Source organism: Hetaerina americana, unplaced genomic scaffold, assembly GCF_022747635.1.
Source record: "Hetaerina americana unplaced genomic scaffold, ioHetAmer1.1.p SCAF_10, whole genome shotgun sequence".
NCBI lineage: Eukaryota > Metazoa > Arthropoda > Insecta > Odonata > Calopterygidae > Hetaerina > Hetaerina americana.
The window spans coordinates 65415163-65436748 of NW_027286070.1; the positions used below are offsets into that span (position 1 = coordinate 65415163).

The following is a 21586-nucleotide window of genomic DNA, read 5'->3' on the forward strand; positions in this document are numbered from 1 at the left end:
TGCCGAGGAAGCGTTTGGGAGCGTGAGTCAGTCTGTTTGTGCGTGTCTTTGTTCGGCGCTATTCCTCCACCCGAGCTTGCCCGTTGGGAGGGAACACTTAATGGTCGTGTGGCCTGGAGGGCAGTGGGCGAAAGCAAGGCGGGATGAGGAGAAAAGGAAACGAGCTTTTTGGGCGGTTTCCAGCAGATGCAGGGCGGCGTTCTCGGGTCGCAGAGAGAAAGAAATGGGCCGGGAGAAGCTTGTGTCCTCGTTGAAAATCAGATTTCTCGGACCCCGGGCGATTTTCATATTGATTTGTGTACTGCTTCGTCCTCCCCCTCTATCCCCCCGTTGAGATGGTTGGTCTCCTCTTGCCAAGGCTTCCTTTTTTCAGTGCCCGGAATGGCACGCGGGGAAGAACGATGAGTGCTGTCCTACCTCTCCTTCGTAACAAGTTACCCTTCATTCTTCGTGTCCTCCGGAAGACGAAATATGAGCGCATTGAACATTTAGAGAAATCCACCGTAGAAAATGCCATTTTGAAGCGAGTGGGGTCAAAGGTAATTCTAGACATTTAATCGAAAGGAGTGGCATGTAAACCTTAGGTTTAACTTGCCGGCCGTTGTGAAACGCAAGTATTCCCTTTCGAAATATTTGCACGTTACCACGAAAGTTTGATTAATAAAATTAGATCAAATTCAAAAAAAAAGGTTAATTAGAATCGTCTAAAAACTGAATGCATAGATATTTTGTAAAATCCGCGTGGAGTTTATTGGAGATACGATAAAAGAATGCCGAACTGGCATTAATATTGGTCTGTGAGTTACATTATCTCGAATATTTTGTTTCGAAAACCTGAAAATAATCGAAACTCTCGCTACGTTTGAGTTGTAATTTACTTAGTCCTTATAACAGCACGACGAACACTTTAACATGAGAGGAAAATTGATGAAAGCAAAATCAAACCAACTAGAGCCACGATTTGTATTCTGTAGAGCTAATTATCGATATTAAAAGAGTGGGAATTGGGGGGAGGTCAACTCTCACGGTAGCCTTTGACGGGAGGGGGTGGGCAAGCATGTGCCATGGGGTATTATGTATTTCATAAGCTGTGAGAGGGAGGATAAACCGAATTTCTAAGCGAAGGAAATCCGCGCGTGTACGCTATGGTGCTTGTGTTGCATGTAAAGATTCAGATGCGATGAGTGAAAGGAATTCCCTATCACATGGGTAAGACATTGATAAAACTGTCACCATAAGTATACTATGAAGTGCGAGTTTGTTTCAAATGAATCTATTCCCACAGAGTAGCACCACGTGGAAATAATTAGCAACTCAAAGAAAAGTATTTTCTAATCCCCAAACAATTATATTGTTTCAATATTATACTTAAAACTTCAGTCATTGAACGATTTATTAATATAATAAAAATAATTTAGCACGAATACAAAATTACTAATAAAATTCCAGTTAACTTTGAACAGCACTGTTGTGCTTGAGTGTACAAACAGAAAACGGGTCGGCTATTTTTATTCGATATTCAATTGGCACCTTTCTGCTTAAAATCATTGCTATGGACAGACTTCACTGGAGATTGTATTGCAAAACTATTCTGGATTTCCAAATTTTAGTAAGTAGCTGCCTAAATCTGAGCCAGTGGAGATTAAAAACAAATTCTTATTGCTCTATGCGTTAGTATCATTTTTTTCGTAAAATAACCATAATTTTGATAATATGTTCCTGCACATGGCCATGATATTATCATCGGCATTTGCAGTTGATCCTAAAATTGACTTGATATGCTTGCAGGTTTCCATGTTTTACGTATGCATATATTTCGGCTTGTCAGGAGCCTTTCAACGGATGCTACTTGATTTATGCTCAAGGCACGTATGATTGTTTGATACCCACGCTTGTAATGCTCTCAAAATGTATGATTTTTTACGAGTGGTACCATGGTATGGTACGAGTAGCCGAAAGGGTGTACACACCCTATCGGTGACTTGCACTGTACCATGTAGGATTGGAAGACCGATCCGGCAAGCCTATTGCATATTTTATTTATTTAAATGAAATGAGCACTCGCTCTCATCATTCCGTAGTTACCTCACTCGATCGTAGGTGAACCAAAAACCAATCATCGCCACTGGTAATCGGGAGAGCATTCCCTTTCAGTGAAGGGAGGGGAAAGGTGCATTGGACACGGTTGGAATTCTGGGATTCCCCGAAATTTAGGCCCGTTTCCAAGGACCGCGGGTCGTCCGCGGAGTGTCCAGGCCACAAGCACACCCTTACCTCCTTTTGTTCCCTTATCAACGGGAAAGATCTCTCTCTCCCTACCCTCCCTTGTCCGCTCGTGTCTTGCGAACACCTTCTCACTAACCTATCAGCTGCTGCTCCCTTCCCATTCCACCCCTCTGCCCTCCAGCCCCAAGCTTCACCAAGGCCCCCGAAGAGACCGGGTTTTCCCATGCCTCGCGGGTGGGCGACGTCATTATCGCGCCAGCGGGGATATTAGGCCTACAACACCGCGAAGTGAGCACGAGGATGGCTTGAGCACCGTATTTACCAGACGAACTGTGAATCGCTGAGGCAGCAGCCATACGCCCCGCTTTGTGCCCACGCTGCCAGGTGACAGTTTGGTGCGCTATGAATTTTAAATAATATCCAATACGTCCTTTCCGCTCAATATTTGACCCGGGATTTGTAGAAGGGAGCACGACTCGCTGGAATCGTGAAGTGAACATTCTGAAAGGGCTCGTAAATATTCGAGTGGTAGATGTTTAATGCGGTGCCGATCTTAAAGCCAAGATAAGTCTCCTTTGACAGGAGTGACTTGCTATTCATCAAACAAATACGGACTAATTTCTTGAAGGAAAATACAAAAATGCTCCGTTAGTGATATCGTTTTGAAAAAGATTTTCAAATTAGGAGCTTGCTCCTAATTTGAAATATCGCCTTTCAACCTCTCCAAATATGGTCGTTTATTTTTAACTCGTGTATTTACTCGTGTATTTACTCGTGTATTTTAACTCGTAATTTTTATTCAACAAATGCAAAATTTAATTAATCTTAGTCACGTTGTGCTTGTAGTTTTAGGGGGTTTCTGATGTTTTAGTTCCATTGATTTCGTTTTTTGAAAGTTCTTTCAGAATGAGAGGCAGTCCATAGTTGTTTCCACTTATGTCACTGCAGGACCCCTAATGCAGCTCTAGAATGACCACGCGAATTACTATCATGCACTTCATAATATCAAAAACACAGTAATTTATAAATCTATGTTACATACTAGCATATAGAAATGGTATTACCGTACTGTTGAATCTCGATGGAAATTAATTTATTATAGTCATGGTATGACACAAATAGTGATGTAACTTGTCGGCTGATGTTATTTTTCCTTTCTATGAAAGAAATCGGTGGCCAGAGCCAACTTAATAAATGAGGAAAACAGACAATTGTTATTGTCATGATTACTTTATTATCTACATACTGTCTCGTAGGGCACCGCCAGAAAGTATGGCCGGGGGGGGGGGGGGGTGTTTGGGCACTAGCCTTTACACCTCCCGAACCCAACTCACAAATCACAAGTTGTATGAAATGAATAACGCCATACCGCAGATAAAGACTTGCTTTCGGGGTAATGAGTAGATGTAGAGGAAAGACGTGTCTTTTATTATTTTAAATGAAGAGTGCATTTATTAACAAAGGACAATAACCCAGCTCAACGAAAAAAACTCAAAGGGATTATTGATTCTTGTTTTTGACTCCATCTAAAAGGGTATCCACAAAATAAACAAATTTTTCCACCAATTTTTTCTAACAAATTTGGAATTTAATATTATCAAATGTTCGAAAAGGAAAGTCTGAGCTCAAAATATTTTAACTATTACATTTCTTATGTTCTTTCTCTTCAAGCATTATCTGCCACTCTTTAGTGCCCACTGGGATCTTAGCGGATTTTCGTTGCGCATTATTCCGCTAAATTTATGAATGCCCGAAAAAAGGTTCGAGCCCGCGAATTCACAGCCAAAAGCAGACGCAGAAGTAATTGATTGACTACACAGCGTAGTTTGCCCGCACGACGTAGATGTGAACATTTTTATCCAACTTGGAAACCTCCAAAACTTCAATCTTCCTCGTATTCTATTCAAAGGGTTATCACAAATCAGCGGATTTTTAAAAATGCGCGACTGAACCAAAGTCTCTATCCAATTATTTCGCTTGATCAGCTTCTTAGCTTCCTCCAAGGGCACTCGGGGGATAGAAATCCTGAAAAATTAAACCATTCTGAGGAAATTCTCGTGGGATCTTTTCCAAGAAATGCGTGGCATTCGAAGGATTTTACCTAAAGGTGGTGAAAAATAGTTTTTCAAGTCCCTAAGAGCGCCCACCCTAAACCTTTGCAGCACCTCGGGGAGTCCCCTTTGTTGTGGAAAACTCCTAATCGCATCCTACCCTCACACCCTAGCCTCCTTCATCCCACCTCCAGCAAATACCCCTTCTCCGAAACAGGAAGTACTTGTGCCCTTAGAAATATTTATCAGTATGCGTGGTCATATAAATGTATATATATATATATATATAATATTTGTAAATATAGCTATCTCAATATATGCATATATATATATATATATATAATTTTTGTAAATATAGCTATCTCAATATATGCATATATATATATATATATATATATATATATATATAATATGTGCACACACATACACGCACACTCTCGCAAGCACACAGAAACAGACATACGTGCATATACGCAAATCCTTGGGGCTGCACACATTTAAACTTCGCACCTGCTCGACTCCGCTCACCCCTTTAATGGGGCGCGAGCAAGGAGAAGGATCTTTTCTCCGTCGAGCACCTCTCCTCGCCCGCTCCTTTAAAGCGAAATCCTTTAATGACGACTCCCTCCCTCTCTCTCTTCCTCTCGAGCCATCCTCTTCGTCCCACCGACAAACATCACGGTCCGCCCTGACTTCCGGGATATTCTGGGAAACTCTCAGGTTCAACCACCCTATTGCACTCTTACAAAACGGAATACTTTTTGAGTCGGGGAGGTCGACCGACTGGCCCTTGGCCCACTGTAATCCTTCCCTCTGCGCTGAAGGGATTGGCACATTCGGAATGGCTGGGTGGGATTTTGAGAGAAAGGGGACCGTCGGACTCTTCGGTGTGAATTTTTTCGGAGTTAAACGCCGCCTATTTATGACGACGGCGTGGACAGAAGGGGTGACCGGGATAGGAATGAGTTATCGAACATTTTACGGATCCTCTTCGGTTACTTCGGGCTCCGATGGAACGGGCGCATTTAAAATGCCGTGTCCTCCTCTAACTATTAGAGATCATAATAGACATGACAGCAATCGCGTGGGAGATAATTAGAATTGGAAGTGTATATATTTGTCGATATATTGCATGTTTATTCCTGTATGCTTTTCTTTTAAACCTGTATTTTATTCTATTTTAATAACACAATTTGAAAAATGCAAATGGATTACACATTATCCAGAAAATTTGTATTCTTGTGTGGTGCTATAAATCGTTCGAGAAAACATGGCGGTTCTTTTTGTTTATATAGTCCCGGACAGATATACCATCTAAACATCCATAAAAAGCTGTCCGCCTATTCACATATCGTCAGCACTTCTGTTTCGTCGATTTTAACATAATGAGACCATCAAAAGTTTCAGCCTAAAGTTATTAAGTATTTTGACCAATCGAAGGAAAATTATAACGCTTTAATTTAATAATTTTTCAGCTCATGATTTTTCGATCTTTGATTAGGATTCTTACTAACTCACATGCATTGGTTTATAACATATGGCAATAGCTAATAGTTGTATGTACAGTATAAGGAGGCTTTCCGTAGGGCCTCATTAAATCGGTCACGCTAATCAAATTTAGACTTCTAAGGCATATTCAACCTTGTAAACGTTTCTCGTGGAAAGCGGTTGAGGTGACGTTTAAGAGCACCTGATACAGATGTTTTTTCTGGGCGAAGACGATGTTGATATGATAAATTTGCTATTGAAATAAAATAACAGCCTATGTATCTAATTATAAGTTGATACTACTGTTGATAATTTGATGTCATGTCCGTCGAAGTGCGAAGGAAAACATATAGCGTCGTAAATTTATCGGAAAAAATAATTATCTCATCCCTTACCGGTTCTTTGCGGCCGCCGCCCGGTCTCTCTGCCGGCGATTCTTGAACCAATTGCCGACTTGCGTGGGTGTGAGTCCCGTAGCAGCAGCGAGCTCCCGTTTCTTCCCCGGATTCGGGTACGGGTCCTGAAGGTACCACTCCCGCAGAAGTGACCGCGTGCGCTCCTGCCGAAATGAGAATGGGAAGATTTGGGATTTAGATATTCTTTTGAAGGCATAGTGAAGGCTCCCTATTACTCACTCAGACCAATAAATATACACAGATGGTATTAGTATGCATAGGTAATGAATATCTAAATAAAAACAAAAAATAACAAAATTTTTAAAATTTTATTTCATCAGATGGACGCTATATATTATTTCTGGATAAAAACATGACCATTTTTCAAATCGAATAAGCGATATTATGGACGGGCATGCTTGAAAATCCTTCGGAGGTTCACAAAAATATTTAAAATCTGGATGCTTGATACTTGACTGCTTCAATTAAAATCACTGTTTGCTGTATCTGGCCATTTAATTCATAAAATTTACGCTACCAACGTAAATCTGATTGGCTGGGATGGAACAATGATGATTGTTCCGGATTTATGAGAAAAAAAATTAATGATATTTTGAGAATACATTTTTACCTTATTTTACGTCCCAAAAACCTCCTGTTTAATCCAGTCGCGTTTAAGTTTAATCCAATTGAATTTGATAGGATATGGGGAAAGTCATACAATACCTATTTGTAATTGACAAGTATTTTCGAAAATTTGGAATATCTCTATTTATTTATTCTAATAAATTACTTTACCTCTCTAATCATTTAAGAAGAAATATACAGATGATCCACGATTTTTGAAATGAAACCTTAGATATCTTTTATCTTTGAATCATGTAGGAATATATTTATAACAAAAGATTGTCAAAAATTAGAGTCTCAGCTGTACACATATATCCTTTACTGCTTCATTATCGAGGTAACCCAAGTGATACAATAGCCTAGTGAACATTGTCTCAAGATTATCATAATCCTTCACGGATGCTTGGTTTCCGATTTTTGTTGCCTTCTTCATTTCACTCAAAATAAGTCTGGAAGAAATCAGAAATGTATTCAAGAAAAGCTTTGCGTAAAATAAATTCAAATGTATCATTAAGGTCAAAAATTGTTCTGAGTTACGATTATTGATAAGTAAAATTTATTCCGATTAATCGCCGGTGAAGATATATTCTATTTTATAAGAACCCCTATATCATGCAAAGCTTTGTAATGACTTTTTTCTATAGTTTCTTTTAAATTCTCATAAGATGCTATATAATTATTAGTACGTTCCCTTTCTTTGTTTTTTAAACTATTGTTCTCTCTCACCCAACAAAAATTGATCGCCTGCTTTGATTTGAACTTTCACCAAATTATAACAAAATATCATATTATTTAACGCAAATTTTTTTTCGCTACGTGAAATATTTGTCTTTCGGACTTAATATTTCCATCACTATTGAATCACTGTATACCTAAGTCGAATTCTATCGTTCAATACGATCAGCATGTATGCATGTAAGCTATTCAGTTTAATTCAGCAAAATTTATGTCAAAAGTTGAATTTAAATTGTTTCCAAATGTTACTTAATTCTGCGCATCATGATGTTTTCTTCCTCCTGAGCGTTCTTAATAAATGAATGGATGTATAATACAATTAGGGGGTTCCTGGAACAGTTATTAGAATCCATGTACAAACTCACCATTATTCTGTTTTGCTTGAGAGAGGATCCTTGCTCGGTCGACAGCACCTGACGACAAAACAAGGACCTCATTTGCTTTATCGATATTATCAATTTTTTATCAATATTAATGGATTTCTAACGACCTCTCGCAAAACAATGGGAAAGAATCTATGCCAGGAATAGAAATAAAAGACGACAGATATTTATATCCAAGATATATATACAGATATATACACAAATATAAGACATGACTTTGACTGTAGTAAAACATTTCAACGGAAATATTTTTACTCCATGAAACAAACAGTAAGGTAAATTATAAATTCCACCAGTTGTTCATATTGTTTTAGTTAGTATACTATTTACGAATGAATACTGCTGCAATTGCGGAAAACTTTGCTCTCGTTGAATACTAACCCTCTGACTACCAAGCAGAAAAAAGCCTCGTTTAAGGAAACTATTCGGATTTTATTTAAAAAAATATCCATAATCTGAAATATTTCTCCAAAAAACAGCACTAAATATTGATATTTTTATCTTTTAAAATGGCAATCGACTATTATATATCAATTAATCCCCTTTATTGAAATCTAGTTATATAATGATATATTCTAGGAAATAGGTTTTATATAGATATCCTTCTGAGTAATTTTAAACTACTATGACACTCATAATGCAACAAGTATATGCATATTTAATAAAAGCATACTTCAGTTAGAGCATAATTAAAATGCCAATGAGGAATTAAAATAAAGAGTTAGCTAATTTACAACTGACTCCCTTTGTAATGACTATATATTTATAATAAAACTATATAATTAACTCATAAATGCTACCAAGGATTACTTCAGAAATTATTGTCTTCATTAGATATTTTAGAATTTGAAAAGACTGATTTGAATTTACTCCAGGAATTGATATGGGTGATTACCTTGTCTCGGATGAATAATAATGATATTTTTTTCATTTACCCTTCTACTATTGGTTTATTACTCGTATTATATCGAAGGTATACTTTATTCATAGGCCGTATTGGCTTTCAATTCCTGAAATTCACGAAGCGTAGCATCAGGAGATAATAAATTTTCTAGCACCGAATTAAGTTTTTTGAAAGAAAAGAATTCCAGAATGCTCGTTCGATGGGAATTTTAAGGCATATTTCCCCTTGGCTTCTATAGTCTTGAAAATTATCAAAAGCTTCTCTGATGGAATTTTCGGAAAAAACTAAGATTATCATCCCTCCCGAGACAAAGTGATCAAGAGATACTAATATTGTTTACTGATGAATACTAAAATTCATTTTTGACACTGAGGGAATAGTCTAAAGCCAACACCATATCAGTAACTTATTAATCCCCTGTTAAAACAAAATTAGTGCAATCCAGCACTGATTTGAAATATTCTGTTATGGGCTGAGATTTCTCCAAGGATCTTTCTTCCATCGCACAATTCGCGATCAAAAAGAACATAGGAGGGATTTTGAAAAAAAGAATTTTGAGCGCAAAAAATGCCTATTTGTCCATCTCTCGCAATTTTAACGAACGGTCTAAATTTACTTACAAGTGGTTAATAAAAGCCCAGGGCCAAAAACCCCGCCCTACCACACGGCCTCGTGGCAACTCGCAGAGTAATGCACACACCAAAGAATGCGTTAAAGTAGAACTAATCAATCTGTTAACTCGAAGGAGATGTAAAAGGCAGCAGGAAGCTTTAACGTTGCGTGGTGATGAAAGTAATGTTCAGGGCGTCGGAAAGTGAAGAGTAGAGAATGGAACCGTAGAAAGGGGAAGGGTGATGGTTAGCTTCGACACCAGCAGGGAATTGGAGAAGATATAGCATGAAGTTAATTTTTGGTAAACATTATATTTGCAGGCATATAATTAAACAGAATATGTACGATAGATGAACATGGTGATAATTTTTAATATGGAGAAATAGTACAGCGTAGCGATACATTTCCAAGTTAAATTAGGAAACTCATCGACCGAAGTTAAACGCAAAATGGCGGTTGAGAAAATAACAGATATATAGCTTCTAAAAGAAAGAGAGAATTATATATATATATATATATATATATATATATATATATATATATATATAGAGAGAGAGAGAGAGAGAGAGAGAGAGAGAGAGATAAAGGGGGGATTATTGAAAGGAAAATAATTAACAAAAACTTCTCAGCAAAATTCGATACTGATCAAATAACTACTCCAAACAAAGGTTGGGATATTCATTATCTCTTTTAAATTCACCTGAAATAGTTTTCGTCTTCTACCGGAGACTACACCGGTGGGAGCTATCATTCTGCCGTGCCCTTTGCCTTAATTTGGCCACTTAGATAATGATCCCGGTGTCGATTCCATCGGAAACGGCCAATAAAAACTTTTTCAAGAGGTGTTCGACCGGCATCATACGGATGGGAATCATTTCCGTTTCGCCTCGCCGAAAGAATCGTAAGGAGAGCTATTCGTCATGGCTACTACACTCATTGACTCGTACAAGTTGAAGTGATTTTTTTAAGTCTCACTATTAATTTAGCTACTGTTTGAGTCACCATCTCCGAGGGAAAAGGATCGCTCTCAAAGTGGAATGAATTTAATGATCCAATGCCTTTTGTTGAGTGCATATTAACATCATTAAACTCCGAAAAAGTCTAATCCACCTATTTTATCTTCTTGGTTATCTTTTTATGCAACGCTAAAATAAGAAATAACAGATTTGTGATACGTGCAAACGTTTCCTTTTGCACAAATCAATCTGTGTTGTCTCTAGTTGATGCGCACCATCCCGAGAGACGTCACGCATCAAGCCTCTAGGAACGAACTCAAATTGAGTCATCCAGTAGTGTGCTGGCTACCCTAAGGTTCGTTACCTCTTTTTTTAACCAGCAGACAAACTCTTCACTGTGTGCCATCACGTGATGATTAAAAATTAAATTGACTCTATTAATCACCGAAGAAGAATGATTTAAAGTAGTAACAGATGATGACTAGCCAACCGTTAATTAAACAATGAAACTTTCCGGAGGAGGACCTAACCTAATGAAGTTCCACTTTTGAACTAGATTGAGTTGATAGAAGCCGAAGAGAAAAAGTTGCTAAATATGTGACAGAATGGGGAGACGTGAATAGCTGGACATGTGGACGAGTTTAAATAATATTTCATATGAAATAAGTTGCTTGTGAGGGCCAAAAATGCAATCAATTTCCAAATGTGGAATTTCCTTATTAAAGTGCAATAAATCAATAGTAAAATAATTACTAAATACTTGCTTATTTAATAGTCATGTAATCAAATTACTTCTATTCTTGAATATATTTTTCCTTTATTAATCAACATCTAATAATGAACAAATGATAACACTTTCACTCCTATACTAATAACTGTTATCTCCTTAATATACGAGTATATACTTTCATACTAATACTTCACAAATACTTTTATATTGATTTAACCCACGACTGGTTTCGATGTACCACATTGTTCAAGTGCAAAATGAAGTTTACACCTGAAGATGATATAGTACATCGAAACCTGTCCTGGATTAAATCAATATCTAGTGGAATATTGTAATCATTTTTTCAATCTAACGCTCGAATTCCACGATATTACTCCAGAATATATGCCATTTTATCAAAAGCTACGTGCACATTTTGATTGATCACTTCAAGGATCATCATCTAAGCTGTCCCGAACATACTTAAACTCGTTTTTCCACTTGGCAGCATTGGAATATGAAGGACCAGAGTCCCCCAGAGTGTCCTAAAGGTCGGCACGAATTTCCTTCACTTTCGTATTTTCTTTACGAAGAATTTAATCACTGCTCAAATCTAAATTTTTTCCATCTTCACAAATCACTACGCGATAACAACATCAAAGTGGCGTGCGCACCACTGATCTCTTTCCAGAGCATTGACGCGTTGCGTGTTTACTCATAAAGGATTACCTATTACTACGCGGGAAAATCGTTGCGCTAGCGCTGACATCTGACGGTGATTCCGAGAGCCTTTATAACTACCCTCGTATTTATTTGGAAACTCTAATTGAGATGAAGCATTGCATTTTAGTTTTAAATTTCATCGCCATGGGTAAACAATAAAGTTAATAAATGGATAGATAAACTAATCAAGTTTTGGTAATCCTTTTTAACTGAATTATAAATAAAAAATTGCTCATTTACTATCAGCAATTATCAAAATAACGATATTGAGAAGGGTACTCCGATGGTATCTGATATAAACCGAGATTAAAGCCATTAACATGAGATTTACCACTTTTTAATTAGTTGATTCTATTATGAAGACCTATAAATCATACTTACTGACGGTAAGGATTACTTTTCAACAATTCCAACGTTGTACACTTAAGGTTGTAGACTAATTTGGAAGCCTATCCTTAGAATCCGTGAGAAAAAATTAAAGAATATTCTTTTGAGACGAACAACTTAAACTTCATGGTCATCATTTATCTTAATTTGGAGCATTAATTGGGTTAACCTTGTGGATTTCTCCAGCATACAACTAGTGTATACTGCTCGTTTAAATTCACCGTGAATTCATTAATTCCGTGACCTTTGTTTTTAACACCTAGGATCATAATCAAGCGTATAATTGGCAAGACACGTTTCAAGTCAGGGCAAGAGAGGATAAGAAAGAGGGAAATAGTGATGACTCAGAAAATTAATTACATTTTTAAATAGATTCATTTAGATATACATTTAGGATTTAAGACTAAATTTTGGGATTCATTCGCATGTAAAATAGCTTCGGTCTTCCTTAAGTAAACACAATGTAACCATGGAATGTGCATGTTCATATTAAATTACACCTCCGTGATTAATTTCATTAATAAATTCAGTATTTAACCGTAAAACAAGGAGAGGGAAGTGTATTGTTCTCGTATTTAGCAGTCAATTGAAAAAGGCAACTTTTTATGGGAGGCCAATATAGTTTTACAGCTCTTGTCGTTAAAGTTTTGGCAGCAGTCATTGACATCATAAAGCCTCGCAGGCAATCGAGTGATCTTATTATTTTTAATAGGGTAATATAATTAAGTCATCGTTCTCAGTTTATTAAATGCAGAACTAATTATTTTTGGGTTCAACAAGATATATCGCAAACAAAAGCAACTAGCCTTAAGGTTGGCTATGGTGCGACATGATAAGTTGATTGTAGTTACAATGAGTAATCTAAGGCTTTAATTCTCGCTTCTATTGCGAATATAAATCGTCTTCTAGTGTGAAAATATATTTTGATTTTTCTATTTTCCAGATCAGAATAGGAACTCACATCTATGAGAGAATGGGATTTGTGGGGCATATCGATTGCCTTCAAATAAACGCTTAGTGCTTGTAATGAGTATTGAAGCAGTGATCGCGAAAATAAATAAAATCAAAGAAAATTTAAGTGTACTGTTAACGGTTTCTGCTCCTTTATCTGTTTAGCAAACAAACAATCCTATTTCTATGACAGACATTGAGAGATTGCTAAATTTCGGACCTTACTTACCTTGAAGCAATGCGTCCTCTGTTCTCCGTCCCATATTGTCCGCGGGAGGGGATGCTTCTTCCGAACTCGGTACTTGTCCACTGGACCCAGGGGCCTACCCCGGAGTCTCTCCGCCTCCGCGTAGTGGGCCTCCAGCCACATCGCCTGGAACACGGAAGATATATTTCTTACGTCAGAGAAGGAAGAGAGATTTAAATGTTGACTGCAAAAAAGTAGCACTCATGGGTTAGGAGCTTCATATTCATATGTTGTAGTGAACATCATTATAAACATTTATATGTAAGCTTTAGCTGATCCGATTGCTGAGGGTATTTTATTCCTAAATAAAGCTCAACTTATATCAGTATGTTGTGTAAAAGAGTCATTGCCTTCAGGGTTATGATGCCTACACCCACTTTATGAGCTGAGATCTGTCGTAGTGGAGTGAGAAAGGGTTGCTTTTTTACCAGCTCTTATAATGAGCATTCATTTAAATGGAAATTGTTCTTCATGAAAATAATACCGACGGCTTGGACCTTCAATCGTAATTTTTTGGAGCTCAAATTAGGTTTTATTGTGGTTGCAAATTAAAAAGAGATCCTTGATAAATACCCCAGTGTGTATAAAACGGATTGTTTGTTGAAGTGATGGAAGATAAGTCGGCGCAGATATATCTGAGCGACGATAAAGCTAGGGAGTGTTGGGTATCTTTGCCAGGAGTGTCATTGTAATTCAACGCGTGTGCGTGCACGTATGGTGATGTGGCATGGTGAGAAGATTTGCTTCAAAATAAGGTGATTCTCCTAATTACATACTGAAATAAATAAGGAATTGTTTCAGAAATAAAAAGGATAGCTTTATGACAAGAAGACGGGAGTGATTCTACTTTTTAAATTTTATTTTGCTCCAAAACTTAGATTTTAATTAGAAAACGAGAGATATTATGCTTCAAAAATTGTACTGGAAGGAAATTCCTACTTTATTTTATTATCTTCACAAAAGATTAGTTTCACGAAAGGGATAACGTAACTTTTGGCCATTTCCTTACGGTCCGAATGAGAAAAGTTGACCTGACATTTAATGGAGGAGGAACGTCGAGATTTAATTCTTACCACATCTGCAAATTTATGGCTATTATAAAAGCAAACGAACCACATTTTTCGCCATCCTTTTACCTTTTTTATATTTTTTTACATATCCATACTTCGAAAATGCTTAACTGAAGCTGTCTGTTTGGAACTGGCTGAAACATATAAACTTGAAGTTGATGGAAAATCTATTGTCTGCATGCTTTATATACATATATCAAACCCCTCAGTAGTTGAAAATTTGTCTCTCGCTGGCAGTAGAAAGCTATTATATTTTGGAAACCAATCTTTAAAATTATTCTTTGGAACGACTCATCTATTCTCATTTCTAATTAAACGAGCAGTCCGTCATATATAATCATATGCGATACACGAAAGGATAACTTTTCAACATAGTTCAACTTTCACTTCTCGCTTGAGACGCTCGAAGAGGCAAGCCGAGGAATAGCCAGAGGAATGATGCGTAAAATATTATTCCCTCTGCGGCTCCATCTAGCGAGGGCATAATGCTTGAAACCTCCCCAGATTATTGTGGCAGGGGTTTTATACGTGTATGGAAGGGTGTAGGATAAAAAAATGCAAGATACTTAAAGAGTTATTCAATAGAAGTATTTCAATGATATCAACCAAAATTTAACCCCTATCTTTCAAGATATATTGAGAGTAAAATAGAGGTGTAAAGAGAGCTTGAATTTATTTATTATACCGAGAAATTTTTAAAAATATAGTTAATTAATGTGATATACATAATTAATTTAATTTGTTGGGGAAATTTTGAGATGTTTTGATACAAGTTATTTTTCTGTAAAGTTCAACACATTACTCCTCAAAATGCAGACATTTTAGAGTGTGATGATGTAAAAATCGTTCGGCTTGACATTGCTTCGAACCCAGATCCCTCGATGTCTGGCTGAGTGCTTTTGCCAGTTATCAGACAATTTAGCAAGTTATCGAGTCGTCCTCTTAGGCTGCGATATTTTGAGGGATTGAAATGAGCACGATGCTATGAAGAATTACCGTGCATACAAAGTAACAGGTATTGTATTGTATGGGCGTTAATCCTCTTGAAGTCAAATAAAATAAGCCCCTGATGTTAGCAGTACAAACACTAGGTCATAAGAGTCACCATATTTTTCTATTTGCCTTGCTTGTTGTAATAATGGAGGAAATTCATAAATGACTAAATAATTGAATAAAATGATAACAATAGTAATGCATATTTAAGTTCAGCTTAAGAAACGTTCCCTGCAGACTAAGACATGCGTCGCCAATACGAATAAAAGTTAGTCATGCATATTTTTTCCTTATAGACTGGAAAATGACTGCAGGTTTTCAAGAAACCATATTTCGCTCGGTCCCTTGATCGCAAAACAGCTCAATAAAACCTACAGCTCTCCAAACTTTAATTTCGAATGAAATAAACTGAGTGGTGTCAGGCGTAACATTTTCAAATGGGTGGATATCACTGAGTTAAATCCTTGGTAATTACTTTTCCAGAGTTTTTAGTAATGACACATTGTCATTAAATTCTTTTTACTGTTTTTCTTTTAATGCGCGTCCATATTTTCCGACAAGAGATTTCACATGAGCGCACAAATATCCACCCTGGATACTTGGCATCAGGATATCCTTGATGCTGGTGCCCATTCACCCCGCGTCATTCACCCACGAAGAGGACTTGAAGGACAGATTGAGGAAGTATTAGATGGAGATGGGAATCGCGTCGAGGGAGGGGGATTTGGAATCGGAAAGGGGAACGGAATGAGAGAGAGATACGAAGGGAGGAAGGGAATGTTTATTTAGGTTGAAGAGGGCGGGGATGGGAGAGGGGAGAGAAGAAAGGGTTTTTGTAACCAAAGGACTATTACACAGGCGATGCGTGAAACACTCTTACACTCCTATTATCCCATCCTACGTACGCTTTAAACTCCTTCCTCCCTTCACCCACCCTCATACGCTCTCTCCCCCTCCCCGGAAAACACTCAGCCGCGTCTCCCATGCTCCATAACCCCCGCCGCAGGCAGCGCCTTGCCAAAACTCACCCGGATACCGTGAAACGTAATTTCGGACTCCGAAAGCCATGTCTGCGAGTTTTAAGGGGTGGTACGGTTGGTGGGAGTGGGAGGGGGAGGAGAACAGGGCAAACGTTATGGTGAGGAGGAGGGGCCGGAGAACCGGGCAGGGCCGGGCAAGAGTCAGCCAGCCAGCTTTTTGATGCGACGGGACAAAAACCCATCGCTGGGATCATGCGCCGGAAACTTTTCATTTCCCGTTAAAGTGTCCACCCCGCCCATCCTACTCTATCGCTCGCTAAACCCCAAAAACCCTCTCTTCGTCCCCCCCCCGTGGCTGCTGCGTTCCTCGCAAAATGTCACCCCCTCCCAGGCCCCAAACCTCTCCTCCCCCAAATCTCCTCCTCACCCTTCCCCTCCACAACCACCCCTAAAACTCCTCACCGCCAGATCCCCACTCTCCCTCCGCCATCTCCCATTATCTCCTCCATTATTTCGTCCTTCCCGATTTTCAATTCCACTCTTCCTCTCTTTCTCTTTCTCTCCCTGTCTCCTGGATTTCCTATTTTCTTACACACTGACTTTGGAGGAGCAAGAGAGTTGCTATAAAAACGGTTAACTTCGGCAAACGTCTCATTGAGGACGAATTGAAATGGTGGAGAAATAATGGTGGAAACGACTGCCTCTATTAGAGCACTTTTACGACTTGACTTCGGCTTCCTTTCGAGGAAATGAGAGGATGTTCATGAATACTGTCATTACCATGGGAGATAGGGATTGAGCGAAGGCTGAAAAAATTTGATACCGTTTATACAGGTGAAGAACGGTGACGTAACTCGGAAATTGATCGATATTTTTCACGCTTTATACGACAAGGGGATAAAAAATGTATTGAATTTATAATATCAAGAGCATGAGGGTACCCACGGTCGACCATACTCACAAATGTATACGAAATTTGAAAATACAGATGGCATATGGAGCAGGGTAGAGCGATCTACTAATGACGATTAGGTCCGCGTCCGTTTTCCGCTGACCTTGCCCAGCTCCGCTTTCACACAAACTGTGGCGAAGGTGGCGAAAGGATCGGAGCTGCCTTATAACCTGATCTTGTAAATGGTTGATGCTGATACTTTGCTGATATCATTACGAAAGTTAAAAATTCTAAAAAAATGTTAAAAATCAAGAAAATTTGTTGTTCAATAGAATAGCGCAATTAGTCGAATATATTCACACAGTAGCTACTACTGCAGATATTAAAATATTGTGAAAATATTTGAATAAATAGGTTCATTATTCTGTGGAAAACACGATTTTATGTCTTTTAAATATTTTAAAAACATTTTAACCTGGCTCCTATCACGTTGTGTAAATTTCGCATTCCCCTAGGCTTACATTACGCATTGGCACCAACCTATCAAACCAAACTACCAGTTTATTACGGTGGTTTGAATGACACAGTACCGCAGCGTCAATGCAAATTATTTTTGAAAGTACCCATTTGATGGGATCGGAAATGTAAATTAACGTTTAATGAATACTTTTTAATATCTTTCCTTCAAGGAAATAGTTAAACGAGCTCCAATGGGTGTACATTAGCGGTCGAAAACGGAAGGCAGTAAAACATACCACGTTTTATAAGATTTTTAATTCTTTGTGTGTTGAGCCAGGTTAGTTATGAATGTGAAGAGAAAATTAAAATAACAAAAAATATTTTTGGTGAAATATTCACTTTCTTCGTAAAATGAAGGCATAAGTATTCGGTATTTACACGTTTTGCGATAAAACGACCCAAGTTTTGTCTCAAACCTTAGTATTAAGTCGTGTTTTATAGAGTCTGCGGAAAAACGAAGTATTTGTACCTCAATAAGAAATATACTCCACAAATTTACGCCTGAAGTAGCTAACTATAAGTCCCTAACATTTAGTCGTATTGCGACACACTTATCATCGGGTATAATCAATTTGAATTACAGCACAGCAGCAAATCAGCTATTACAAAGAACATCTGTAAGGAATTTATGACTTGAGTCTCCCTTCCTTATCAAACTATGCTATTAATTATATTAAAATTTTAGTTTGAAGATAATGTTGTCTGATGTTGTCTTCGATGGTTACAGAACAGTTATGATTATTAGAACGAGGATCCGTTCATGATTGCATAATATTAATAAAAAACTGTCTTCGTATTTATTTACCATTTTTACGTTTAATGAATGTATTAGTGATAACACCAAACCATTCAAAATATTTATGGTATCAATACTTCTGCATTACTACTTGTACTGCAGAAGTGATTCGAGGTGTGATTGCTTCACGAATTATTAGATTTATACTTTTCCATTATATCTACGTTCCGTGCATCTTCAGGCATAAAATGTACCTGAATATCATGCGCTAGCATCGAAAGGCGTTGTACATTGCAGTGAAAGGGCAACGGAAAAGCAAATGCCAAATTTATTTATTTAAAATGAATTTCTACAATTTATACCACATTGCCCATGCTTCGCGAATATTTAATTTCACCTTGAGACCTACATTTTGCATTTGTCTTAGTTCCATCCGATGTGGAATGCCGATGGCCACACTCCGTAAATTTGATATAATGAAAATATGCGAAAAGTCGGATCGGCCTTTCGTGCAGATTAAATGACCTTAAATGAGACGCGTATCATGCTCATCCACCAGCTCGGGTCCTTCCAAGAATGTGTAATTACTTTGACTCTCAAATCGAATACCTCCATGCTCACATTCTCCTTGTCTTTTATAATCTTGATGGTCAGTTTTGAGTTCCCGGTGCTGTTTAAATAAACAGGTGACTGTTAATCAGGTGGGCGCTATCTCATCGGTTGGGCAACCCGTCTATCATCATTCCACCGCAATTAAAATAGTGCGTCAACGCGGATAATGAGAAGCGAGGGCCGAGATAGTATATATAACCACCATTTTTTCTCATTCCCTTCTCCGTGTACATATTTTTATTCATCCCAGACTTTTTGAAATTGCGTAGTTTATGAAGCGAACGGTGGGGACGCCTATACTAACCTACCCGTGTGGCCGGCCATACAACGCAAGGGCGTCCCCCGCACGACCGAAACCAGTTTAGCTATCAAACATATTTAATCTCGCTCCCATCGCCTCTCTTTCATGCTGCTGAAACCTTTCCGAGTATGCTGAATCCAATTAGCACGTTATATAGCGCCGTGTTCTCACCCATACCAAGCGTCTGCCGCACTTCCGAGCCAGCCGCCCACATTAAAATGTGTGTATGAGTGTATGTACACGCAAGCCTAAGAGTGGGTGAGCTGGGGATGTGCGATACTTAAATTTGAACAACGGAATGCGATGTTCACTGTGTATCACCGAATTGTAAATTTTGCGATATAGATTAGCGACATTGACTTTCTTACGGAAGTGACGGAAATTTTTTAAATAAAACAAAACTTAACCAAGATATCGTTGAAAGATTTGGAAATCCGCGCAGTTAGATATCGTGGATGGATGAAACCCGGAAACAGTTTGAAGAGTTTTATTATTTCCGAGATGAAATCTCACTCAATGGAAACATCAAAAAGAATAAGCTCCCAAAACCTACGAATAATTGTTACCTGAAAGCCACCACTGTGTCACGCTGTCCACAGGGACACAGGTACAGGAGCTGATCCATCACCAAGCATGCGCGTTTAGTTTAAATTGGTTATTAAGGATTAGGAATTGAATACCTTATATTTATATAGTTCAAGCTATGCCTCATAAAATAGTCACAAATTTTGCCAGCTTTAATTAACAAATCAGTGGATAATAAGACGTAATGAGAGCTATATGCACTAAATTCAACCGATTGAAAAGAACTAGGGCTGCCTATTCAAATGAATTATCTTCTAGGTGACCTTTATTTCACCACTCCGATCATGCGTGGGGTAAATGACAGAATGGCCCAAATTATGAAGAAGAAAAGTTTACTCACTAATTACACAGCTAATAAACAGTAAATATGAATCACTCCATAAAGACGAACGTTTAGTTTCGTACTCTTTCATTCATCGAGTTTCATAGATGCCGCAGGTATTGCTTTACGCAAGGCAGGATGCAACGAAAGTGTGCTGTCATAGAAGGATCGATCTTAGTAACGGAATGAGTATCGCAACAAATTCATTCATGCGGAAATTTTACATAGAAGTGCTCTCAAATGTGAGTCAATTTTTGTGTGCATCATGCCCAGCAACATCTACGCTTACCTATCGTTGACGACTACGTTTGATGCACGGATGGGCTAGTTTTCAGAGTGGCCGCCCTCCTATCGACCTGCCGTGCATATTCCAATTTAGAGACAATTTATTTCGGCTCGAGCTTGTAAGCAGCGTCAAAAGAATTCCCAATTTTCGTTTATCGTTTTGGAGTATTGCTATTAATATAGTATTGAGAAATTTCTAAAGTCATTAATAAAGGCAATTCAATAAGAATAATTTCTCCAATTGTTAAATATTGCTTGAAGATGGTTTCATCAAACACTGCATCAACTGTGAAGATGATGGTGTTTAACGTGATTCTACTTCCATGATAAGGTGATTTGAAGTCAAAAATCGATCACATGCGTGACAACTCCCGCGGTTATCCACTGCTTTGCGCGGCAATGTGAAGTCACGAATCGATGTAGGTAGGCGTGACGGGGAGTTTGGCTTCCCATAACGTAACGACTGGCACGAGAAAACCCAACGGGCATAGTTACACCGCATATTCCATCTCTCTTACTACACCTGACACTAAGGATGTTAACAATCGGCATGCATAATATGTAATTCCGTGCTGCGGTCAGAGATTGTATCGTTCATTTCCTTCTATCACTTTTACAATGAGAATTTCACAACCTTTTGTTCAACTTGTTTTCTTTTGTCAGTCCACTCGCAAAATGCCTGAAGGGGTACCGTGGTAGCAGAGGATGTCAAAAATGTGCCAAGGACAATGGCACATTTTTTTCAGAATTCTTAAAGAGTGGGTGTAAGAAGACACATTTCAGGGTAACTCGATGTAATTTCAGGAATCGATCAGATTTTCAGGATCGAAATGGTGCGTTGGCTGACGTAATGGCTTCCTTCCGAGAGGGACCCGGTTCAAAGCCTGGAGACAACAA

General features: G+C 38.2%; 1 protein-coding gene across 1 annotated transcript in view; it reads right to left on the reverse strand.

Moving 5' to 3' along the window:
- Positions 1-21586, reverse strand: part of LOC139700349 (homeobox protein SIX2-like) — a 244571-nt gene that overhangs the window by 186525 nt on the left and 36460 nt on the right. Inside the window, exons 3-4 of the mRNA XM_071598989.1 lie at positions 13377-13520; positions 6161-6324 (exon numbers count right to left, since the gene is read on the reverse strand). Coding sequence (XP_071455090.1) covers positions 6161-6324; positions 13377-13520 — 308 coding nt within the window. The remainder of the gene's footprint in view (positions 1-6160; positions 6325-13376; positions 13521-21586) is intronic.